Here is a 26,148-nt window from a genome sequence, read left to right on the forward strand (position 1 = left end):
ATGGGGACACCCCTGGTAAAGACCCATTTTGCCCTTTGTTATGCAGACCTTGAATCCTGACCCCTGTTTATAGACCCCCAAACTGTTATGAGCTCTGGGAAGTTTTTAAGGAAGCCTGAAAGTTGGCTCTCTGTATACCTACTTTTCAGAAAAAGGAGCATTTGATTAATTACATAACGGCGAAGGACCCCAACTGACCACAGCATCCACCTCTATTAATCTGACCACAGAACTGAACACTGAGGAATTTATGTTTATTATTCAAGATCGCAAGGAGTGTTATAAAAAGAAAACTGAACAAAGGGCGCTGGGACAGCTTTGAAGTAATTTAAATGTACGTGGCATTTAAACTTGAAGAATGGACATTGTTCTAGCGGCACAAGAATGTAAAAGGAGAGTGAAGAAAGAAGTAACACTGGTTACCCACTGAGATTCCCTTCCATGCACCTGTAATTCTCACCTGAAAAACCTGGAGCTTCTCAAATGTCGGGAGGGGCTACTTTTAATCCGAGCATGAAAGCATCAAGTCAGCACTACATAACCAGGTGCTTGTTTAAGCTGTCCTGTGGATCTGAAAGATTTAAGAGGTAGTAGCTAAACGGTGTTCCGTGTGCTGCGCTGGCTCGCCAGATGCAGCTTGTGACGCTGGCCACGTGACCCGGAAGTGTCTGCGGACAGCGCTGGCTCCCGGCCTATAGAGTGAGATGAGCGCACAACCCTGGAGTCTGGCAAGACTGGCCCGTACAGGCAGGGGTACCTTTACCTTTACCTTTTTAGCTGTACTGCTGACTTGTTAGCCTGAAGGGCTTTGTTCTTAACCCTGGATAAATATAGACCGTGCAAATCTTCTCTGAAGATTAGCTGCAACTGCTTCATCTACAGGGTGAAGCTTCTGCACTGTTTTATATGTTAAGCAGCCTGTTGCGTTATATGTTGTGACCGTTCTTCAGATTCATGGAGCTTGAGCATAGCCTGCAAAGTTACTACTCCACAACCCGCAAGCATAGGTTGGCTCTAAAGAATATGGATTCCAGGTCATCTATGGTGTCCCTGGTTTTATAAATTAACCAGTGGTCTTTTGCTGGGTGGCACTCATGCCGCCCTGAGCACTAGTTACTTATTCATATTTTGGTTGGTCAGAGCAGATTTATTTATATGGTCATAAACCCACTGTAAGATATAACTGGAGTAACAGACCTCAGACAGCAGGGAATGTTTACATATCGCATGAAATGTAATGCAGCATGATTGTGTCTTACGCACATTTAACTAGCACAATTTCAGCCATAAGCAATTGAAGACAAGCTGATTCAAATGCATGAGATAAATCTAGGCAAGTTGGAGAGCTTAAAAGCTCTTTTTGCAGCAGGTCCGCTTGGGATATAAAGTATGTAAATATAAGTAAATTAAATAATATCCTGGCTGCAGCTAGGGGGTACCACTTTGGATATTCCTGGTGGGCTAGTTTTGTGCCTGCAGGGAGTCTTATATAGGGTCATCTGTAATTGATGCATACCTGGGCAGGACACCCCCTCTTCGTCCCCTAAGGGAGGGACAAGTTATAAATATAATCAACAGTGGCTGTTAAGAGTAGGAAATCTTGACATTGCAACTGCCCATTATCCTTTGCCAGTTCAGTGGCCTGCCAGAATATATTTTATCTCCCAACACTGGTAATCTAACAGAGCTATAGCCAATTACCCTTTTGTCCTGGTTTATCATCGCCAGCTGCAGCCTGCTAAGAAAACAATGAGAACAACAGCAACTTCAGATGACGAATGTGTGTGTTTCATAAGTGCTACTGAGTCATCTCTCCTGTTTGTTGTTCTCTTTCATAAACCAGGTGTGCATAAGTGAGAGATGGCTCAGCCTTGCACTTGCCAATATGCCAGCAGCCACAACTGAAAACGAAAAACCTCTTTTTATCAGCCCTTTAGGAGGAAAGCGCTTCAGTGAACACTATCTTGGATGTTTCCCTCCTCAGTGAAAATTCCTGTTTTCCATTATGAGGAAAGGTTTGGGATAGTGGGGAAAGGGTAACATTCTGATGTGTGTCTTCATTTTTCCTGCTTGGTATCATTAAAAATAAAAATCAATGTCTCTCTCCCCATACATGAAGCTATAGTGAAGTCATTCACTCTGATAGGGCTTCAGATGCTGTTTCAAATCCTTTACTTAAATTAAATAGACCCTTAAATTAAATTAAATTCGTATGAATTGCAAAGAACAGAATTGGTTTACAACTGGTCAAAGCAACTTCTCAAATCATGTTTCAATAAACACCATTTTATTTATAGCCTCCAGTGTACAACCCCCCCGCCAAATAATTATAACCGCAAAAACCATTAACAATTTCCTGTTTAGCTATTTATGAAGTGCATCCTGTCCTATATTATCCAAAATTGCTCTTCCCTCTGGCATGCAGACCCAGATAATGGTACTATTATGAAACATAGTAAGTCAAAAGTGGAATCTTATACTGTGAAACAGGAGTTTAAAATCTAAAATCTCTACACTTTCTCAATATAGCAGAAGAAATATTGGACAACATTTTAATCTAGTGGTTTGACCCTGTGCACATATACACAGAATTAAGTTCTGTGGTGTTCTGTGCATAGAAAAGTGTGCATAGGATTGTAACTAATCAATAATTTTTTCTTACAGTTATGCCGCTATCAAAAGCTCTTTGGATAATATAGTTCAGCCTGTTATCATAACTTTTATCTAGGAGGCTTAGCTAATGTCTCAGAAGACAGAATCAGGATTCAAAATGACCGTAACAGATTGGAGGACTGGGCCCAAGCTAACAAAATGAATTTCAGTAGGGACAAAAGCTGCACAAATATAAGACAGGGGACAACTGGCTTGCCGGTAGCATATGTGAAAAAGATCTAGGGGTCTTAGTAAACCATAAGCTTAATTCGAGTCAAGAGTGTGATGCAGCAGCAAAAAAAAGCTAATGCTATTCTAGGCTGCATCAACAGAAGTATAGTGTCCAGATCAAGGGAAGTCATAGTGCCTCTATATTCTCTCTTGGCCAGATCATGCTTGTAGTACAATTCTGGGCACCACAATTCAAGACGAGAATGGTTACTGTTTCGTTTAAAGGTGTTTTAGAAATAAGTGCTTTCCCCCTCGACCCTGCCGCTCCCCCAACATTGTGCCCCTGTCGGCATTGAAAGGGTCAGCAATATCTAATGTGACAGATGTTGGGGACAGGACTGCACCATGTGGTGGAATCAGGAGGCACAGCTTTGCTCCATCCTCCTTGCATTACCACCACACCTGGAGGAGGCGTGTTGTGCCTTTTTGTTTGTGCACATGCACGTCTGTACACTAGAGTCCAGAAGCAGCTGCCCATTGCTTAGATGTTGAACTTCTAGAGACTCGGGGGCAGTCATGGCAAGAATGGCAGTGCCAGTGTGCACTGCACACACTACCAACGGTTTTTTAAAAATCCCAAATACAGTAGTACCTCGGGTTACATACACTTCAGGTTACATATGCTTCAGGTTACAGACTCCGCTAACCCAGAAATAGTACCTCGGGTTAAGAACTTTGCTTCAGGATGAGAACAGAAATTGTGCTCTGGCTGTGCGGCAGCAGGAGGCCCCATTAGCTAAAGGAACGAATTAAGTACTTAACCTGAGGTACCACTGTATAGAGACAGTTGAAGCATGTGGAGGGGTCAGATTGGAAGGTTTTTAAATCCCAGCAGATTCTCTGATCTTCAGGCCCTGGTGTCCTTCCTGGAAATGCACCACATCTTTCAAAAGCAGCGTGGAAAACAGATTAATGGCGAAAGTGATGGAGGACTAGGCTATCAGCATTCTTTCACTGTCAGTTTGATGTAAAGCATACTGAGCTCTGTGCTCCAAAAATGAGGAAACTGAAAGCAATAGACATTCTCCATCATGTTTTAGATAAGGGGTTCACATGCCTTGTTCTATCAGTTGTTTAGTATGAGAGGGAACAGGGCTGGAGCCGTTTCATTCAAAGTAATGCTTTTCCAAGAAGAGGAGAATCTTGCTTGGGGGGTACTATGCTGATAGGTGAGAGGATACGGAGTAAGGCTAATCCAGTAACTATTGGGAAAATGGAGGTCCGCTACCGCGATGTTGCAAACATAGAGAACACTGGTTTTTCAAAAAGCTTTAAGGTATTTTAAATGAGTCGTTCCTGTGCAAGAGGGGAATAGCGTGAACAGATGTGTAGGGAAGTTTATGCTGGTGTTATATGTATCAATACAATCTGGTTCATCAGGGTGAAGGAGGCATTGCTCTATTAACATAGCCTGCACGCAGCCAGTCCTTGCCAGCTTGCCTTTCTGCTTGCCATCAGTTCAACCGGAGGCAATGCCTGTCAGCTCCCTCTTCCTCAATTTCAGTGTTGCCCTTGTAGAACTCAGTGGGCAGGAGGGTGGGGAAGAAACTAGAATTAGGCTTGAATTTTTGTAAAGGCCTTTGGCTGTGAGCAATGAAAGGAGCCTTCAGTGCAGGAAAGGAGGCTGATAAAGTTTTTAAAGGAGTTAAAGAAGCATAGTATACTTGTGTATGGTATATATAAAAGCACGGTTGCGCGCACATAATATCTTAATATGGCTCCTTGAGCAGTTTAATATTTGCTGTTGGGAATGCACTGAGATCACAACCTGTTCCTTATCCAGGTGTGTTGAAGTGGGATATGCCTTTGGATATGCCAAGTGATGCCACTGCCGTGTGTAAGGGGTGGAAGAGTGCAGCCCGCTCTAATCATTATGATGTAAATAATACTAATACTACTATGGGACAGGTGCTTCCTTCCATTTATATGTGTATCTTTATATATTCAGTTCAGAATGTATTCATCCTATTGACATCTAGGAAAATGGCTGAAGATCTGTCTATCTGCATTTGCAAAGGGGATTGCAATGTGCGCATATGAACTTGCATAATAATTAGGATGTCTAATTAAGCTGAAACATCATGTCCTTTTAATTATGCAATTAAGATGTCAAATTACATAATTAAGGCATGTAATTACATGATGAAAAAATGTTATGAAATTTTATACTGCTTGGTGAAATTGCATTTTAAGCTTAAAAAAAGTAAAAAATAATCGCACCACCTCTCTCAATACATAACAACTTTCATCTGTTCCTTACTAAAGCAAAGGCATGGGTAGCAAAACAAATAACACACCCAAAAATTATAAGGGTGGAAAATGAACATTTAAACGTTTTAGCTATTAAACTGGGATTCTGGGAGGTAGAGGCTATCTGGCTGGTTATGCCATAGATTCCTAGTCAGTCACATAAACTTTATATTTGCGTAGCCTACAATGGCTGTGCAAGAGCTGTACTGTGGCCTTAACTCATTGGTGTTACTTCATCTCTCTTTCCCTACTTCTTCCTCATTATGTCCGGTTTAAACAAATAGCACATGTGACAAAAAGCAAAGGCAACATCACCCTGCATGTGCTTCATCTCACTGAGTGTCAGCCACAGGGCAAGACAATGTATGGCACAACGGCGTCATGTCGCCAGTGGAGGCACAGTGACCTACGGTAAATGTTACGCGGAAGAAGGGGCTGAGAGACACATTACCGCAGCGTCTCTCTATCTCTCATAACATCTGCTTAAGCTCTTTCTGTACTGGTTATGAGCGGGTATCAGATTTGGCCATATTCACACCGTACCTTTAAAGTACTGTGATGCCCACTTTGAACATTCTTGGCTTCCCCCAAAGAATCCTGGGAGCTGTAGTTTATTAAGGGTGATGAAAGTTGTTAGGAGAGCCCTATTTTTCTCAGCTACAGTTCTCAGAGTGGTTTAACAGTCGATACTTCTTCCCAGGTACATAACTCCAGGAATTGTATCTCTACAAAAGGAATAAAGGGTCTCCTAACAGCACCCTTAATAAACTGCAGCTCCCAGAATTATTTGGGGGAAGCCACCATTATTGTTTAAAGTGGGATCATGGTGCTTTAAATGTATGACATGAATGCACCAGCATCCATTGTGTTTCGGCATCTGTTAAATACTTACACATTTAACCAAGCATTTGCTGATCTTAATAACGAGCTTTTAGTGAAATGATAACTTCTTCTACTGTCGCTTTGCTTGCATTTGTTGTTTTTGATATATTGTTGTTTTATTATGTTCTGTAAACTGCTCTGGAATACGATAATGAAAGGGCAGTTTTAAAATAAATAAGAAATTGTACTGATTTGCCTGGCACAAGACTGTATAATACTTGAGAACAGAAGCCTCCGACTTTTCTAATGCACACAACATTTTTAACATTCCCAAAGTTCCTTTAAATATTTGAAGAATAAGATCTGTTTCAGTAAAAATAAGCAGAAGTTTAGGAGTCTTTAACTTCAGATGTGGTTTCTACATTGTGCAAGTAAGGTGTAGTTAGATGTTAAAGGTAAAGGTAAAGGTACCCCTGCCCGTACGGGCCAGTCTTGACAGACTCTGGGGTTGTGTGCCCATCTCACTTAAGAGGCCAGGGGCCAGCGCTGTCCGGAGACACTTCCGGGTCACGTGGCCAGCGTGACATCGCTGCTCTGGCAAGCCAGAACCGCACACGGAAACGCCGTTTACCTTCCCGCTGGTAAGCGGTCCCTATTTATCTACTTGCACCCGGAGGTGCTTTCGAACTGCTAGGTTGACAGGCACTGGGACCAAGCAGCGGGAGCGCACCCCGCCGCAGGGATTCGAACCTCCGACCTTTCGATCGGCAAGTCCTAGGCGCAGTCTGCAAATTCCTGGGTTGGGGGTTCTCACCAGCTCCTTTTACTTTGCTCACCCACCACACTGCTTATTGCTTCACTGTTTCACTTAATATAGACAGCAAGTGTACTGTACCTGTTTTCCTCTGTCAAAGACTGGAAGATGTGCGAAAATCTATTTTTATTTATTATTTAGCACCTAGTACATTTCTGCCGCAATATAAAATGAATAAATAATACCTACATTTTTAACATCCCCTGTCACAAGGGCTCCAGTAGTTGACAATACATTAATTAAAACGCACACAAAATAGGTTAGTTTAGAAGAAGGAAGACTTCGTGAATGTTGACCTCCTTATCTCTGACCTCCTGAAAAGAAGTAATGGTATCTGTAGTGTGTACGTGTGAGATCTAGCCTACGAATTGCCAAATCATCATTGCTGTCTCGTGGCTATTGGTTTTCTTGAGACAAAAAAATATGGTTTCAGTTTAGGTGTCCACTAGGCTTATAAATCTGAAATAATTGTGGCTAATGCAAAGGTAAACTTTCAGCTAATTGGAAACTATGAGGGAGGAAAGGGGATATTCTTGTTGTAAAATAGGAGAATATTTTCTAACTAGTTTGATTTTCTGAACTCATGGTGTCTAAGTATAATCAATAAAATGATGGTTCTGGATTCCGTGCCTATAGGAGACAAGACAGGAGCCCATCATTGCCTCCTGATATCTCCCTGCTAGCAATAGGCTGACCCTTTGCAGAGCAGTTCTCTTAATAATTACCAGATCCTGCAGTTAAGTTGCAGAAGGCTCATGAACACAATCAAAGGCAATGGAATGATATTATAGAATCAATAATCCTGTCCTCCCCTCCCAATTGATCACTGTGTGTAAATCATTAATCAAAGCCACAAACAGGGTCTGAGTGGTCTCTAAGATTGCTAGAGGCGTGGGAATCTGATTTTATCAGGTGTATCTGCAACCTGAGTGCCTTGCCTGTATTTGGTCACCAGCTGCCTTTTCTTGATATTCCATGACTGGGAATCAGAATCCAGTAATGTCCCTGAGGGGTGTCTGTCCAGTCTCATACTGCAAACATCCAAGGGAAGGAGATTTTATGCTCCGGCTATGCTCCTTAGATTCTAGGGCTCTCTTCCTTTTAGTCATGAGACTTTCCATCCATTAAATCTTAAAGCAAGGCTTGGTGCAAACCTCATTACTTTCCTTGTTTTACAGGTATTCCACCTCTGGCTTCTCCAGGCTGGAGAAAGTGGGCATCCGCCACCCTCCACCTTTGCCTTTCATCGGAAACCTTTTGTACTTTCGAGAGGTAAGACACACTCTCTGGATCCGGTGCCTCTTTCTGGATTTCTCTTTCTAGCGGCTTCCTGCCATTTTTCCTTTTGCATTTCACAGTTGAATGCAACGTAAATCCATGAGAGGGAGGGGTTCCATGTTTTTAAGTTCACAGTGATCTTGTTTGTTGAAGCAAAATCTGGTGGAAACCATAAAAATCCCAGAAATCAGTTTATTTTGGAGAGTCCAATTATTCTCCACTACAGTTGCACAAAGATGGGAGAGTTTGCAAGCTGTATGTTCCCAGTGTTGCGAACCAAATTGGTTCCCTCTGGACAGGGCTTTCAGAGGTAAGAAGCCCAATTTCTACAATCCCACACAGGTCATCAATACTCCTTGTGGATCTTAGCCTCAAGTAATGTGTAAAAGGTAAAGGTAAAGGACCTCTGACATTTAAGTCCAGTCGCAGACGACTCTGGGGTTGTGGCGCTCATCTTGCTTTACAGGCCGAGGGAGCTGGCGTTTGTCCGCAGACAGTTTTTCCAGGTTGTGGCCAGCATGGCTAAGCCACTTCTGGCACAATGGAACACCAAAACCAGAGCAGTGCACCGAAACACCATTTACCTTCATGCCGGAGCAGTACCTATTTATCTACTTGCACTTTTTTGGCGTGCTTTCGAACTGCTGGGTTGGTAGGAGCTGGGACCAAGCAATGGGAGCTCAGCCTGTCGCTGGGATTTGAACCGCCAACTTTCTGATCGGCAAGCCCAAGAGGTTCAGTGGTTTAGACCACAGCGCTACCTGCGTCCTAAGTAATGTGTACACGTTACTAATTATTCCACCTCCAGTGCACTTCCATCACTGGTGCTTGAAGGTGAGCGTACATGGCATTAGCAGCAATCTGTATGCATCCATTGTATAAGTCTCCTGTGTTCTCTGTAGCTGAGCGGATGAGATGTTGGCTTTAAACTGGGGAGGCTTAGGTTCCGTCTTCCATCTGTCTTGAAGCTCACGGGGTAAGCAGTTCAACCTACCTCACAAGGCTGTTGTGTTCTTTGGAGCAGGAAAGGCATGTGTATCATCCTTAGTAGTAGTAGTAATAACAATAACAATAACAATAATAAATAAATTAAATTAAATATTATTTAATTAGTTTTCCCAGCCACTCTGGGTGGCTTACAGCAGATCTAAAAACATACCGGTAATTAAAAACATCAAACATAGAAATTCTCCTGATACAGGGCTGCCTTCAGATGTCTTCTAAAAGTTTTGTAATTCTTTCTCTCCTTGACATCTGAAGGGAGGGCTTTCCATAGGGAGGGTGCCACCACCAAGAAGGCCCTTCTGAGCTCCTTAGAGGAGGAAGGGGAAATACAAACCTTAATGACAATTGTTTGGATTTGCCCTTTGTTCCTTTTCACTTAAGGAGGAAAACCTTAAAACTGCGAAGTGCCTGGCTTTTGTGGCTGCACCTGCACCTTGCCCTATGTTTTCCTTCATTCTCCAATGCAAACTTTCCCCCTCCCCCTCGCCTTTTTATTTCATTTTATTAGCTAGGCTGCTGACAGGCTGCGTGCTGCTTCCCTGCATTGAATTTTAATGGAGACATCACTCCTTCTTCAGCCTCTCTTGGAGTGGACAGGATATTCTTTGTTTGCGCTGTTTATTCTTGTCTGGCCTACTTGTAGCTCCTGGGCTGCTGCCTCCGAGTGGCCCACTTCTGCTGAATGGAAAATGGGGGCTGCGTTGGAGGGAGGGGTGGAAGACCAGGGAGCTTTGTCTCAATTTAGATTTCGGTCTGGCCGGGTTGAGCTGTTTTATGGCTGTCGGGAGGGTGGAGGCGGCAAAGTGGCAGTGGGTGGGTGAGACACAGAAAAGGCGACTCATTCCTCACCCCGCATCTGCCAACCCCCCACCCCTCACCCTTTGATAAGCAAGTAAAGGAAAACAAACTGCTAAGTGCATGGAGTGGCTTGAAATCAACCCTGGTGTAATTTTGGAACTAGAACTCTGATTCTCCCAGGTTTGAGAGAGACAGGAGCTGTAGAAACTGGAAACCATAAACTGAATAGGTCTGTGAAGAGACAAATGATGAGTTGAAGGTATATTGTCTGCGGCCCTCGTTTTAATTACGGCTTGCAGAGATAGTAAAAGGCTTGCGTTGTGGTGTTGTGTTGCTTTTGGAGAGACAAACAGAATGGAAATTGAGGGGAGAGCACTTAACATGGCCCTTGTCTGGTATTTACACAGGCTGAAAAAAAAGGAAGCCGTGGCTGAGTTAAAAACAACAAATCCATTGGTTCCCCCATTTGGACAAGGGCCTGTACAAAAGGCTCATACTGAAACCTTTGCAAAATTGTGTGAACCGTCAGCTGCACTAGGCAAGCCATTCTCGCTTCTTTGTCATATATATTCATAATATAAAAAATACTGTTTCTAATTGATACATAGGGTATGAGAATGTATCTCAGTTCTAACAATATTCTTGGCTGGCTTGGTTGGAAAACGAGTGTGGAAACTGTGTTTCAAGAGTTAATCTGCTATCTCTACATTTTAGCAATACTGTATGTAGAGAAATCTGAATGCCCCACCATTGGTTTCACAGTGGAGATCCATTTGTGAAAACAAATACAACCAGGGGATACAACCCTGCAAAAGACCATTTCTAATTGTCTTGAAAATGAGGGTGCTTCACACTTTCAAACCCCAAATTCTTTGCAAGGAGGGGGGTGGAATTATGAGAATGGGAAAACAGGCAACAGTATATCCAGGCAGTATAATTTCATAAAGTAAAGTGCAAATACCCATACTTATTATGTTTATTCCCAACTGACTTGTGAGGCTGATACTTTCACATGCAAATCCATTTTCTTATACAGTAGAGACACATATTTCAAAAAAGCTCTCTCTCTCTCTGTATATGTATATGTATATATATATGTATATGTGTGTATGTATGTATATATATATAGAGAGAGAGAGAGTCATATATAGTTATATATAACTAACATTTGTTGACAAGGTCCTTTGGGCAATTCACACAGAGTATACAGTGGTACCTTGGGTTAAGTACTTAATTCGTTCCGGAGGTCCATTCTTAACCTGAAACTGTTCTTAACTTGAAGCACCACTTTAGCTAATGGGGCCTCCTGCTGCTGCTGTGCCGCCGCCGTGCAATTTCTGTTCTTATCCTGAAACAAACTTCTTAACCTAAAGCACTGTTTCTGGGATAGCAGAGTCTGTAACCTGAAGGGTATGTAACCTCAAGCGTATGTAACCTGAGGTACCACTGTATATGCAATTAAAGCATTAGCATATTGATTTAATAATTGAAACATCAACATTATGCATTCTCAAGCTAAGATCATGAAATTGTGTTAGAACCATAGCATCATAGAATTGGAAAGGACCATGAGGATCATCTAGTCCGTCCAACCATCTGCAATGCAGGAATCTTTCTGCCCGATGTGGGGCTCTCACCCACGACCCTAAGAGTAAGAGTCTCATGCTCTACCAACTGAGCTATCTTGTTCTCAGCCCATACTTTGAGAGTAATCTTTCTCAAAGCCCTCTTCATGCGTTACTCAGTCAAAGAGGGAAGTTGAGGCGGGTTGGGGGGCAGTGGCAGCAGTCCCCACGGCTTCCCCCCAGCCCTACCATATGCTGGTGGGGCTGCCCGAGATGGGGAAGCCTCCATGCATTTACACATTTACCTCTGTGCAGAGGCTTCCCCAGTTCTGAAGCCCTGGTTGTGCAAATTTCCAGAATCAGAGAAGCCTCTTGGACGTACAAAGCGCACAAAGGTTTCTCCAACATCTCCGATGGCCTATGTGGCGTTTGCCTCCAAGGTGGGTCATAAGGAAAGGGTTAAATGCGTGTGATGTGATTGGCCAGAGAGAAACTGATAGGAGGAGTTAGAGTGAGAGTTGAGCTGTGTGGAAGTCAGTTGAGAGTTGGGAGTTGGAGAAGAGGGAGAATAGTCTGTGTAGTGAGGGAGTGAGAGGAATTGTTAGGTGGAGTCAGATAGATAGTTGGAATAATCAGTTTGAAGTTGTTAGGAACGCATAGGACAGTTAAGGAACTACGATTAAGAAACCACCAAGAAAAATTAACTGAAACCATAAGCTTGTTCATGCCATAAATAAACTTGATTATTAGTTAATGTTAACAACTGTCTGGACTTCGTGTGTACCCGAGGGAAATGGGTTGGTGGCAGCGAAGAAAGCAATTACGGTGGTTCCACAGGGTCAGTAGACCGTCAAACGTCCGGGGACCCTGTGTGATCGCCACAGCCGTGTTAACACACTAAGGCATGAACAGTGGGAACAGGGTTGGGGTGGAAAGCTGTGTGCCAGGTGGGTGGTGCCCAAAGCGTGGCTCCTGAGCCCCTCTACTCACTTCCTCTCTTTTTGTGCATAATGCACAGAGGGCTCTGTACTGTCAGTTTTCATTCATTTTTTTTTGTGATGGCCAAACCTCAAACAACAGCAGCGCTTGTCATCAGGAGGTTAATGAAGCGTGCACCGTAAATGCATTTCCAAAGGATGACTAAACACCTGCACCAAATTGCCCTGACTGTACTTGTGAAACTTGCTAGGTAGGTCGGGAACACATTTTTTAAAAATTGGATACTTTTTTTAAAAAAGAAAGCACGCTGCTGTGGAGTTAAAATTACTGTCAGCTCTGGTTTGCTGTAGAGAACAGTCTTTATCCGGAAGCCAACAAATTTAGCTGAGACTTAACTTTGTTAGTGATGTCTAAACGCATTAACCATATGCTCCACGGCATATGGGTAAATACGTATCAATTTATTTTCATTAGGATTTTATTGCAAGAAGTGCTGCTAAGCTGGGTGCTCCCAGTTTTACTGAAGTTGCTGCCACTAGCTTTGAGGGACAGGAGACTGAGCACCACTTCCTACTAGAATTAGAAGAGTGCTATGTTGGAACTGCCTCTGTGTGCTGCGGCAAAACATTTGGTGCATACTAGCTAACTGTATGCGCACCATTGTCTGTTCTGGCTGGCAGTGGCTTTCTGGGGTCTCTCTCTTTCCCATCAGCTGCAACCTTCTCCCTTAAAACGTGCTCAACTTGCAAAACGTAAGCGGAATAGTAAAAGCTACAATAATGCGATACATGCAACTTCCCATTTACTTAGGGGTTACATTCTGAGGCGCTGCGCGTTCAAGTGAAATTGCGTCAGGAATGCCGACTTGAATAAAGTGGGCGGTGGCAGTAGCAGGTAAGCCCCGCCAAGTGTAATTGATCACAAGACGTGGTGCATGGAGACCATTTGAATGGCAATGCTCATCAATCTTGGGAGGGGGCTCAAATATTTTATTCTGGGGGCTGAAAGGACCTGGGCCCCTAGGAGATGGCTCCTATGAATCGCATATATCGGGAACACTATTGAAAAAGCCTGCAAACATCCTCTAAACCTCTGGGAACCCTTGAAAACCCCTTTAAAAAACCCAGCAGCACTTACCAGATCTGCCAAACTCCACCACCATTGCTCCCTCCAAAGCTCCTTGCTCAAGCTCCCAACTCTCCACAGGACTCAATGGTTGGTGCAAAGGCTCTTGGGATTGCACTTGCAAAGGCTTGTGGGATTGCTAGGCACTGTTTTCATGCCATTTTGCTGCATTTGTGCCACTTGCGGGTTTGTGGTGATATGCGTGTGTGTGTGGTCGCACATGCCTTGAATGTGCACAAATGGAGAGTTGCGTGCAGGGTCAAGTCTGATCTTCCATAGTTGTGGTGGAATATCTGCAACCCTCCACATGTTGCGGGACACCAGCTCCCGGCATCCATGACTCTGGCCACACTGGCTTTGGTTGATGGGAGATGGAGTCTAGACAACATATAGGATGACACTGTTTCCCCATCCTGTTTTATATAATTCCAAGACCTGTAGCCCACAAATGCATACACTTTTTTGACGTATAAATACCAGACTTGCTTTCCTTGGTGTTATACCAATACCAGTCTATTACCGTATTTTTACATGTATAAGACGCCCCCATGTATAAGATGACCCCTATTTTTTTAAACCCAAAATTAAGAAATTAAGTTGTTTCGCTTTTTGGGGCATGGGGGAGGTCACTTCTGCCAATCGCTCATCCGCCTGCTTGCCGCTGCTGATAGCTTGCCACAGCCACTGCCGATCGCACACCTCGCTGCAGCCACCAATTGTCTGCCCGCTCGCCGCCACCAATAGCCCACCCTCCCACTTGCTGCAGCCGCCAGTCGCCTGCCTGCCTCGACACAGCCGCCAATCGCCTGCCTATTGCCGCAGCTACAGCCAACTGCCAGCAGGCCTTGCCATAGTCACCAATCACCCGCCCAATCGTCGCTGTCAATCTCTTGCTTGCTGCTGCCATTAATCGTACGTTCACCTCTGCATTCACTATCCGTGTATAAGACAACACCTAATTTTTGCCTAATTTCTTTTAGCAAAAAGCATCATTTTATACACGGAAAAATATGGTAATTGTTTCTCAAATATAGCCGGCACACTAGAGCAGGATGTGTGGCAGCAGGCAAGGGGAGAGCTGTGCAGGAAGAATATCTATGTAGCAAAGGAGACAGGAGGGTACTTCATAATGGAGGAACTACAGGTGCCGTGACCTTTCTGCTGGAGGCCACCCCTTTAATAAAGAGCTCATGGTCAGAGTAAATTAAGGCATAGCTAGATTCTCATATTTGGATTTATTTACATTTTTCATCACTCCTCCTTATGCTCCTTGTTTGCACCTTCCTGACCTCCATAAATACGGAGCCTTGCTTTTATGACACTTCATTTCTGGAAGAAGGTATAAAAAGAGGGAGAGACCAGAATGCCCAATTACACTGACCCTATGAATGGCGGTGGGAAAATTGGCTTTGCCACAGAGCCACAATCTGGAAAGTGCATGCGCTGCTGCAGAGTTAGTGCCTGCTAGCCTAATTAAGAATGCAATGCACTTTGGTCCCAATTATTCGATTAGTGCATGTTTTCTATTTCCACTTCGTTTCTCTTCATGCCCCATTTGAATGCATATCCCTGTCAACCAAGGCCCTAATGTGTCTTCTTGCTGAAGTCTCTAAATGCAGGTCTAATATGTGTGGAGCCACGTTGCCTGTCAAAGGCTGCCCAGAGCTTGTCATGTAGATGCATGCTTAGGGGGAAGGACCATAGCTCAGTGGTAGAGCAAACACTTTGCATGCCAGAGGTCCCTGGTTCAATTCTTGGCGTTTCCAGATGGGACTAGAAATGTCTGAAACCCCAAAGAGCCACTGTCAGTCTGAGCTAAACGAACCATTGTTTTCTGACTCAGCCTAAAGCATCTTCCTGTGTTCCTTTCAGGCATCGCAAAATCAGCTGAGATCATCTTGAGTAGTTCATGTGACTGAATTTGTGGTATCTTTTTTTAAAAAAATGTGGGGTGGGGAAATGAGGTAGCTGTTCTAAATACTGGTGAGCCTAGCAGGTCTGTAACAGTGTTCAAAACGCCTCATTAACATCTGCGCAGGATCTGTGCCAGATGAAGAAGAGGGAGGAGAGATGCTAGGAGCAGCTCTATGTTGGCAAGTGTGCAACTTCCATGACAGAGGAAAGAGTGTTATGCCTTAGGCTGAGCTGATTGCATGGAGCAGAACAGGTCAAGGGGCACTCGCCATTTCAGAAGACCGTTTGCTGGTCCAGGCTCTGCTGCTGATTCTGGTATAAACCGGCTACTCATGTGAACCGAGTATGCTCCCAAAATCCTTTGTGGGCAAGGGGGATCATGGGGCAGTTATTTAATTAACCTGATGCACCTGGAGGTGAAACATTTTTGATGCTACAAAAAGGGCATTTGGGACTTCCATTTAAATTTTTTTTTAATATGCCTACTCTGTTTATAGCTCAAATAGAGCCCTCTTGAAGGGAAATATTACCACAACGTTTAGAACACACATAATTCTCACATGCTAATAATAATAAAACCTTGGTTTTTTAAATTAAAAAATCATTTATTTGCTTGGTTTTATTTACATTCTCACAACTGGCGTTCTCAAACCATGAGTTCCTGAATGTTTTGCTAGGGAAGGTATAAGCTCCTCTTGAACTCATCATCCTCAGGCCAGCTCTTGTGTGTCACCACTGTTCCACAAGAAAATACGGCAAGCCTCCTCTTCTCTGAACCATCTCTGGGCCAAATGCTAAACACACAGCCTTTTGGCACGATAGCAATGAATTGACCCTCCCAATAGAGCTCTGTCAGAGAGAAGGCTGGAACCTTCACTTGACATGAGTATTGATAAGAAGAGCAGCTGATCTCTCCCATTAATGAGAACAGTATGAAATTAGGCTCATTAGAGGAGGCAACTAACCATTGCTTTGGACAGCAGGTTGAAAAAGCTGACTCTCGCAAGTCTGTAATCAAAATGGATGTGGGAGGTGCAGCAACAGCAGCGATGACAGCTCCATGAAATCCTTCATGGTGAAGCTGCCACATGTAGCTGTCTGAAAGATAATGATAAATCCATTTCAGTGTTTGAAATGCCAGCTCCTTGGAGTCACCCCTTCCCCTCACCAAAGCAGGCGTGTTCCTATTTGTTTGAAGAAAGACAGTCCCTAATTTCTGGAAAAATTACAGACCCTGGTTTATCTCCATTTTTGCATTGTTAAAATTGTTAATGGCAGCTGCTAGACTTCCCATTCTTTCGGGCTCAGTTTCTCTCCTACCACCACCCGCCTCAGGTCTCTGGAAAGTAAAAGCATCCTTTGTGCTTGGTAATGTAGTGGATGTCTTGAGTCAAAGAACAAGATGGCCTTGCCCAGAAGCTGACTGGACAGGCAGTTCAATCTTAACTTTCCACACTGGTGGTGAGGGCAGCAGGTAAGCTTAAGGGCAGGGCAGGACACACGCAACACATAGCCTGGTCCTCACTGCTGCCCCTCAGCATCTTCTGTCTGAGGGAGCTATCTCACCCTGCCAAATGGTAGGACTGGCTCTGTGCACCGCATTTCACCTCTGATTCTTTTCCTGTGATATACACAAGGTAGCATTTGATGTCATGTCTGGACTATTTGTTATTTTGGGGACAGTCCTCCTCTCCCAACTTCTCCTCCTGCTTTAAATCACCGGTACAACACGGGTGGCACTGTGGGTTAAACCACAGAGCCTAGGGCTTGCCGATCAGAAGGTCAGTGGTTTGAATCCCCACGACGGGGTGAGCTCCTGCCAACCTAGCAGTTCAAAAGCACGTCAAAGTGCAAGTAGATAAATAGGCACCGCTCCGGCGGGAAGGTAAACGTCGTTTCTGTGCGCTGCTCTGGTTTGCCAGAAGCAGCTTAGTCATGCTGGCCACATGACCCGGAAGCTGTAGGCCGGCTCCTTCAGCCAGTAAAGCGAGATGAGCAACCCCAGAGTCGGTCATGACTGGACCTAATGGTCAGGGGTCCCTTTACCTTTACCTTTACCTTTAGAACTGAATTTGAGGTCATTACGTCACATCAAACTTGCAGGTTTTAATGCCTTTTCAGTTCCGGCAACCAAAAAGCCACAAGAAAGGTAGGCCTTCGGGTGGATTGTTAAACCTGGTGGCTCCCCATATAAAAAGTGAACACACCCTGTTGACAAATGCTAGCTGTAAATTACTAGTAACAAAGATAGAGCTGGTGTGCCAGGAAATGTTAGTGATCAATTTGAGGTGTTGTTGCATGATGAAAGAGTCTAGGTATGTTAATTTTTTTGTTTCCCTTTTTTAAAAAACAGCAATACTATTTAAATTTTAAAGATTTCAAATTACAAGAAAGGAGATTCTGACTAAAAATTGGGAAGAACTTTCTGACAGTTAAGAGCTGTTTGGCAGCGAAACAGACACCCATGAGAAGGTGGCAGACTCTCCTTCCATGGAGTATTTTAAAGCAGAGGTTGGATGTCATATATGACCTAGTTGAGATTTCTGCATTGCAGGGGGCTGGACTAGATGACCATTGGCATTCCTCCCAATTCTACAATTCAGTGAAAAGAGATAGAAACAAAACAAAGTATTTGACATGATCCCCAAATAACCTGCTAAATTGCCAAAAGACCATTGGCCCTTTAAAGTTATCCTAAAATAGCCTGCTAAATTGTTTTATTGAGAGCGCAATTATCCATAAAGACATGTGCACGTGGTGTTTTTTTGATAATTAAAGTCAAGGAAGCAACATTATTGTATTACAGGTTGTGGAAAGACCACAGTGTTGAAATTATTCCAAAAGGTTTCCCGCAAAGCATAGCTATTTATGCAAACATTATTCCAGTATTCATTGTTACTCTGGAAATGATAGTATCAGTGCATAGTTGCCAAATTGATGCTGGGGGGGGGGGGGAAACGACCCATATCTCTTAACAGTATCCAATATAGAGCAAGATTAATCAAAGGCATTAAGAGGTTTTTAGTTGATGTATGGCAAAATCTTGAGGCATTAGATTACAACCCATTCTGTCTCTTTTCATTTCATCGTGACCCGACACATTAAAATATTTGCTGCGAAATCAACTTTTAATTGAAGCAAATAATTTAAAATGCCCCGTATTGGGGCGGGGGGGGGAGGAATTCTTTTACATAATTGTTTGAGCTTGTATGCACTTCCTTAACTTTGGACGTAAGAGAGATGGTGTGTAGTCAGACAGAAATCCATTGTCAGTAGATGAACTAACCTCACTCTAGTTCCTTTTGTGTGTGAATCACAGGAAGGGCAACAGCACCTGGAATGTGGCTGGTTTTGCCCCTGATACCTATGTGTTAGTTATGGATGTCTATAAGGAAGAAGCCTACATGCATAGAAGGTGGGACCATAAGAGCAGCCTTCTGTATGAATGATTCCTCTTCATGTATGGTAGCATCTGAGAAAGGGTTGTTCAGGCTTCTACCCTTGGACCTGTTTTCATTGTAGGAAATTGGACCTTTCCATGTGGCAGAACCTACACTTTGACTCTCCGTGCCTATTGACATCAGGCAGGTACCTTCACTGTACCCAGCTTAAAACATTTTGGTTTACGCAAGCCTATCCAGACACAGACAAGGGACGCGGGTGGCACTGTGGGTTAAACCACAGAGCCTAGGACTTGCCGAGCAGAAGGTTGGCGGTTCGAATCCCCGCGACGGGGTGAGCTCCCGTTGCTCGGTCCCAGCTCCTGCCAACCTAGCAGTTCAAAAGCACGTCAAAGTGCAAATAGATAAATAGGTACTGCTCTGGTGGGAAGGTAAACGGCGTTTCCGTGCGCTGTTCTGGTTTGCCAGAAGCGGCTTAGTCATGTTGGCCACATGTACGCCGGCTCCCTCGGCCAATAAAGCGAGATGAGCGCCGCAACCCCAGAGTCGGCCACGACTGGACCTAGTGGTCAGGGGTCCCTTTTTATCCAGACACTTGGTGTGTTATTCTTTTTAGCTGCTGTTGCTTTTAATAGTCTTCTGAATATTTTTAAAAACCTACATGTCTTTAAATCGATAATTCTGATGTTTCGTTTTGTATTTTTGCAAACTACCTTGAGGTTTTCTTGCAAAGAAGTGGTATTTTATTTATTTTCTTAAATAAATAAAATGACATCATGCCCCAGACTAAGCTGTGGACAAGAGTGGGCCGAACAATTAGCCTGACATTAGGTGGTGCCTTCTGTTCTTTCTGCATTATTTTATGCCATGGCTGTTCTTTTTATGAAATTAACTACTGTAGGCAACAGCTTCTCTTGCCAGATGTAATCAGACCGCATGTGTGATCTTGCAGTAAGAGGATGCATTAATAACTCTCTATTTAACTACGTTTTGCCTCGTAAAATATCACACACATTGATGGTTGAATTCCCATCAAAGGGAAGCCCTCAGGATTTGTTTCTGTGAGTAATATTTCTGACCAGTGTTCTCAAACCAAAGCTTAAAGCTGGCGGTTTCCTACTCTCCCCCGGTGCAGCAACAAAGCAGAAGGCAGCAGATATCTATTGAGTTACTGATAGATCTCTGAAAAAGAGGAAATTCCATAATTCCAGGGGAGGCACTGAAAATGCTTCATGCTCTTTTCCTTGGCTACAATCCTGTGCCGCTTAATTGGGGGAAGGCTCGTTGCAATCAGTGGGACTTAGTTCTGAGTAGACATGGGTTTATGATGTTTAGTTATATAATTGATGCACTGTTATAAGGTAAAGGTACCCCTGCCCGTACAGGCCAGTCTTGACAGACTCTAGGGTTGTGCGCTCATCTCACTCTAGAGGCCGGGAGCCAGCGCTGTCCGCAGACACTTCCGGGTCACGTGGCCAGCGTGACGAAGCTGCTCTGGCGAACCAGCACCAGAGCAGCACACAGAAACGCCGTTTACCTTCCCGCTATAAAGCGGTACCTATTTATCTACTTGCACTTAAGGGTGCTTTCGAACTGCTAGGTGGGCAGGAGCTGGGGCCGAAGACGGGAGCCCACCCCGCCGTGGGGATTAGAACCGCCGACCATACGATCGGCAAGTCCTAGGCGCTGAGGTTTTACCCACAGCGCCACCCGCGTCCCTGATACACTGTTATATCCATGGCTAATTAACTGGACAAAATCTCCCATCACATCTCAGCTAGAAGCAGTTGTGGGCGTAAGAACCATGGTGTTGGTGAAGTGAATCTGACCTCTTCTTTTCACTGATTCTTCAATGCAGAGTCTCCCCCATCTCCCTGCTTTTTTAACCTTTGGGGAATACATGTTTGTAACTAATGGGACAAATAGCAGCTGGAGGGGGGCTGGTTTGCTGCGGGAGCATGGCAAAGAGGAATGAGTTAAACCCAAGACAATTTCTCTCCATACACAGCTGCTTTTAAAAGAAATGTGAAGGGGGCAAAACTCCAATCAATGGGTGAATATTGTAGGGAAGTGGATCTTGACTAAGCTTCAGAAGAAACTTCTTAAGAAGAACTGTTTTAGAGTGAAGCAGATGGCCTTGGGAGATAGTAGGGACGGGAGAGAGAATTGTTTCAGTTTGCATTTACAGTGGTACCTCAGGTTAAGTACTTAATTTGTTCCGGAGGTCCGTTCTTAAACTTAAACTGTTCTTAACCTGAAGCACCACTTTAGCTAATAGGGCCCCCTGCTGCTGCTGCGCCGCCGGAGCCCGATTTCTGTTCTTATCCTGAAGTAAAGTTTTTAACCTGAAGCACTATTTCTGGGTTAGCGGAGTCTGTAACCTGAAGCGTATGTAACCTGAAGTGTATGTAACCCGAGGTACCACTGTAAAGGCAAAATTATGTACCGGTAATTTGCTATTCCCAAAGCAATATGCATAAAATTCAACCGTCCCCTCGAAATTGACTGTGTTCCAAATTTTGCAATGCCATTCTTCAGGGATGTGTATAGCAGTATATTAATGAAGACAACCTACAAAAAGTTCTTACATTAGGAGAAATGGCTTGCAAAAGTACATATATTGGGAGAATTTTGCATTAAGATGCTGATGATTTTTTATGAAGTTTTTTTTTAAAATAATAATTACACAGTGATGTGGAAATCTGACGGATTCACCTATCCCTACATGGCTTTCCTTCTCTGGAAAGGCCACCTCTCAGGGATGGCTGCTGTTGTATTCTGCATTGCAAATCCTTCATTGGGTAGGGCATGGCCTCCCAGCTCCCCATCACATTCTGTAGGATAGACATCTAATCACAGGTCTCCAGGGTCTCTTCAGGGCAGGGTATATAACATTACGAAAATATTCCTGGATTTTGGCAATAGGGCTGCAGAAATGTTCAGTCATACAGATGCGTACAGTACTCCTGGAGAGTAATGAGATGCAACAGTCAGAGATATAAAGCAACTGTTAGTGGCAGGAGATGGGGTCGGATACAGGTGGATACCTGTATTTAAATACCGGGTATTTAAAAGGCTACTCAATTTTGATGTGATCTACTAGGCTACTCTGTTTGATTTTTGGAAGAAATAATAAGCAACCAACCCTAAGATTTTCCAGCCCTTGGGAGTTCCACAGGAGGAAAGATAAAAAATGTGAAGAGCCTCTATTCAGCAACGTAATTTGCATTCACCCTCCGGACTGTTGAGACAGCACTTCTGCCAGGCTCCTCATATATCAACCTGCTCCTAGCAGCTCCTTCTCAAACTGCTGCTGAACTGCTTTGGCTGATTTTCATTCGCTACCCATGAATCCTCCATTGTTAGGATAGCAGCCTGCATTCATTTCTTCAGAAATCTCTCTCAGCAGTGAGGAACCAATCTGTGCCATATGATGTTGCTGGAGAATTTGTTATTTCTTCATTTAGTAATTGTATTCCCTTCTTTCTCTTTCCATTCCTATTCCTTTCTCTCTCCTGTTTTCCCTTTTCCCAAAGTTATAAGCATTCCGTTCCACTTCTTACAAGGGGACACTCGCCAAGGGAATTAACGAAACCTAGATACTCAGCTCCCCTAATTTGTTTGCAGAGCATTTAGTCCTAGTTTGTGCAAAGGGTCATCAAAAAACCACTGCTGGATCAGACTAAGGGCCCATCTTGTTCAGGACCCTGTTTTTAATATTGGCAAGGCAGACGCTTATCTGGGGGCTTCCCAGAAGCAACAGCCCTCCTCTGTGGTTTGCTGCACCCTTCCTCAACAATTGGTACTGTATTCTGGTGGCTTCTACCTGTCCTTTGTCGTAATTCTGTTTTTATGTATAGCAGGGAGAGGAACCTCAAGCCTGGGGACCAAATGCAGTCCTCTCGGCCTCTCAGACTGACCCTCTTCCCAGGCCATACTCCCCTCTCCCCAAACCACACTCTTCACTGACCATGTTCCATACCCTCATCCATTTACTTTGCCTGCTTGTAAATTGTCATTCCGCTGTTAATAATGCCTCTTGCTTGCCTGGCTGGAAAAAAATATATGCAGAGAAACCTCTCACATCTGTGTAACTGGACAACAGTCTACTGTATAACAGTTGCCCCACCCACCACTGGCATGCGGCCCCCAGAAGGTTCACTCATGGGGGATTGTGGCCCTTGGGCTGAGAAAGGTTCCTCACTTGTAGATTTATAGCACTTGTATGCCATGTTTCAAAGCCCCTCCAAGGCGACTCACAAAAGATAATTGATGGAATTAATGTGAAAGTTTGTTGCAATGATGGAATTTTAAGAATGTAAGAAGAAGCTGAAGGCCCAGCATCCTGTTCCCACAGTGGCCAACCAGGTGCAAGAGCACTGGTGGTCAATGGGTGAAGGTGTGATGTTGTGTAAAAACTGTGAGCACATACTACATGGTTTGTTGAGCTGAGAATAATGAAGTATCTAGGTAAGCCTTCCCCAGCTTGATGTATTAGATTACAAAACTTGCTGGCCGGGGCTGATAGGAACTGGACTGTAAAACATCTGGAGGATTCTAGATTTGTGAATGCTGGTCCTAGACCAGGCAGTGTAGCCCAGATGTTGTTGGACTACAACTTCCATCATCCATGTCCATTGGCCATGCTGGCTGCAGCTGATGGGAGTCGCTGGAGTCCAGCAACATTTGGAGGATCACAGGTTCCTCATCTCTGTCCTAGACTGTTGATTGTTGAGGAATGACTAAAATTTGAAACGTGACCAAGATGCTAAAAAGTTATTTGGATGTTACTGCATCTGTCCTGGGATTACTACCTGTACAGTTTGAAGAAATTCTGACTGGTTTTTGGTGGTGATTGTTGTTTAGTGTTAGCCTAAAACATGCATACATTTCCAATGCAGTTCTATATGCGCCTGCTCAAAGGTAAGTCCCATTGAATTTAATGGAGCTTACTCCCTGGTAAGTGGGTATATGTTTTGTAGCCTTGGAGGAATTAATATAGGCAAAAGCCATATTTGCAGTGTTGGTTCATGAGATGAGACAAATGGCTGATCAAATGTATAAACACAACATTGCATCGAAATATTCCCCTTTTCTTTTTCTCCCAATAAGTCTTTAAAAGCTACAAAATAATTTACAGTTTGCTGAATTTTAGTCAGGGTAATTTTTTAAAATTGTCTAATGAGGACACATTGTGCTAATTGTCATATGCAGATTCAATTAGCATTTAGTTAATTAGCCTTTACAAATGAGGATTAACTTAATTACATAACACTAACCTCTCAATAACTCTAAAGGGTAGGAAGGCTGCTTTCATTAAATTCAGAAGGCGTGTGTGTGTGTGTGTGTGTGTGTGTGTGTGTGTTAAAATCTGAAATGGCACACACATAAATTAAAGAATATTACCCACAGAGGACAACTATTAGAGATGATGATCAAAGGAAACAAGTTGTGTACATGACTTGGTGGGTGTTTTTTTTAAGGCTTGGATAAAAATTCTGCTGGCTTCTAGAGCAATTTCAGCCTTGTGATAGGTTTACTGAATTGACTGCATGTGTGCACATGTGTACAGTGTGAAGACAGCATGTACTATTTACCGTGTCTGGTACATATTGTTGAGATGCCACATATTTAGAGATGACAGGCCTACAACTGGTCTACTCAACAACATGTTGCATTGTGGAGTCTTCCTGTCCCGTGTTCCAGCCAACCAATAGACAGGAGGGATAGCTCGGTTGGTAGAGCATGAGACTATTCATCTCAACATTGTGGGTCCGAGGCCCACATTGGCCAAAAGATTCCTGCATTGCAGTAGGTTGGACAAGATGACCCTCTTGGTTGCTTCCAACTCTGATTCTATGCCCTACTCTAGGGCACGCCATTACGTCCCCCACACCCTGAGTTGGATTCTGAGACATGCTTTGGCTACATAGCCACCATAAGTCAGCATCTGAATAGATTTAATATAATAAAATTCTAATAGCCATTGCACGTGCAGAGACAACAGCTTCCTTGAATAGGAGTTCACGGGCTGGGCTGCAGTCCTAGGGAACCAAATGAGTTGATGTTCATCAGGTCATGTGCCCACACCGCTTTCTGATTCCCAAATGCTACACTGCATTTTAAGCATTTTAATACAGTGGTATCTCGGGTTACATACGCTTCAGGTTACAGACTCCGTTAACCCAGACATATTACCTCAGGTTAAGAACTTTGCTTCAGGATGAGAACAGAAATCGTGCTCCAGCGGCGTGGCAGCAGCAGGAGGCCCCATAAGCTAAAGTGGTGCTTCAGGTTAAGAACAGTTTCAGGTTAAGAACGGACCTCCGGAACAAATTAAGTACTTAACCTGAGGTACCACTGTATGTAGCCTTGCATTCCTTTGCTGTCGCTTATTTAGACTCTTCCATTTGCTAGATCCAACTGTTTTGTGTCGCACCCCGTAGATGTGCGGCTAGGGAGACTTGTTCTGCTGAGTCACTTCCACTGTGACTGCCAGGCAGAGAAGAAGGCTTGATGCGTACTTCGCCCATAATGCTGATAACAAGCAACTACTTTTATTGCTAAGAATTTTATGGCCATGATCGCTAAGCTGGTTTCCCTGTACGTGTGTCTTAAAGATGTCAGCGCAGAGGCAGATGAAAAATGGCTGAATATGCAAAGCCTTTGCACTTCTCAAAGATGGTGCTTAGATATCTTTTGCGCTCCTCTCACACATTATTTATGTGAACGTGTGATCCACCTTGTAGGAGAATGTAAAACAGAACAGAAGCGCTTGTAACCCAGTTGTACATTTTGACCAGTGTAAGTTTCAGGTCAGCCATTTCTGACATTGTGAAAACTCCTGTCCCTTAGGTATTATTCCCCTAGTTCTGAAGTTGCATCTTTAAGGGTGGCATTTCTTTTTGAGTATAGAAACATTTAGGTATAGATACATTTCCCCATGAAATGGAGAAACTCTATTGCATTAGGCTACTAGTGGCCCAAGCCTTCCTTTTTAGTATATTATTGCAACTTACTATATTACATTTCCAAAATAAAAAAAACAAAAAACAAATAAAATAAAACCTACATACAGCAACAGTGTTTTGTGTTGTGTATGGATCCATAAATTACCATATAGTATATATTCGACACAAAAAAAGTGACAATTTGTTGTTGACAAAGGACGGCTGGACATATAAAGGGCCCCACTACCTTCAGTAGCTTAGGGCCTAATCAAACCTAAATCCAGCCCTGGCCCAAACTATTCTCCATTAATTAAGAAGAAAAGATAAGACTATTCTTGTTGTTTGCAACTACTTGTCCATTTCAGTGTATTGTTAGAAAATATTTAGACATTTTGTTTATCCTG

General features: G+C 43.6%; 1 protein-coding gene across 5 annotated transcripts in view; it reads left to right on the plus strand.

Annotated features, from left to right (window-relative positions):
- Positions 1-26,148, plus strand: part of TBXAS1 (thromboxane A synthase 1) — a 297,489-nt gene that overhangs the window by 33,308 nt on the left and 238,033 nt on the right. For all 5 annotated transcript variants that reach the window (XR_014555605.1, XM_083700528.1, XM_083700529.1 and 2 more), the window contains exon 3: positions 7,948-8,041. Coding sequence is in view for 4 of the 5 variants with exons in the window: in XM_083700528.1 (XP_083556654.1) it covers positions 7,948-8,041 (94 nt within the window). In the remaining variant the exon portion in view is untranslated. The remainder of the gene's footprint in view (positions 1-7,947; positions 8,042-26,148) is intronic.

Source organism: Podarcis gaigeae (assembly GCF_964106915.1).
Source record: "Podarcis gaigeae genome assembly, chromosome: 10".
Taxonomy (NCBI): domain Eukaryota; kingdom Metazoa; phylum Chordata; class Lepidosauria; order Squamata; family Lacertidae; genus Podarcis; species Podarcis gaigeae.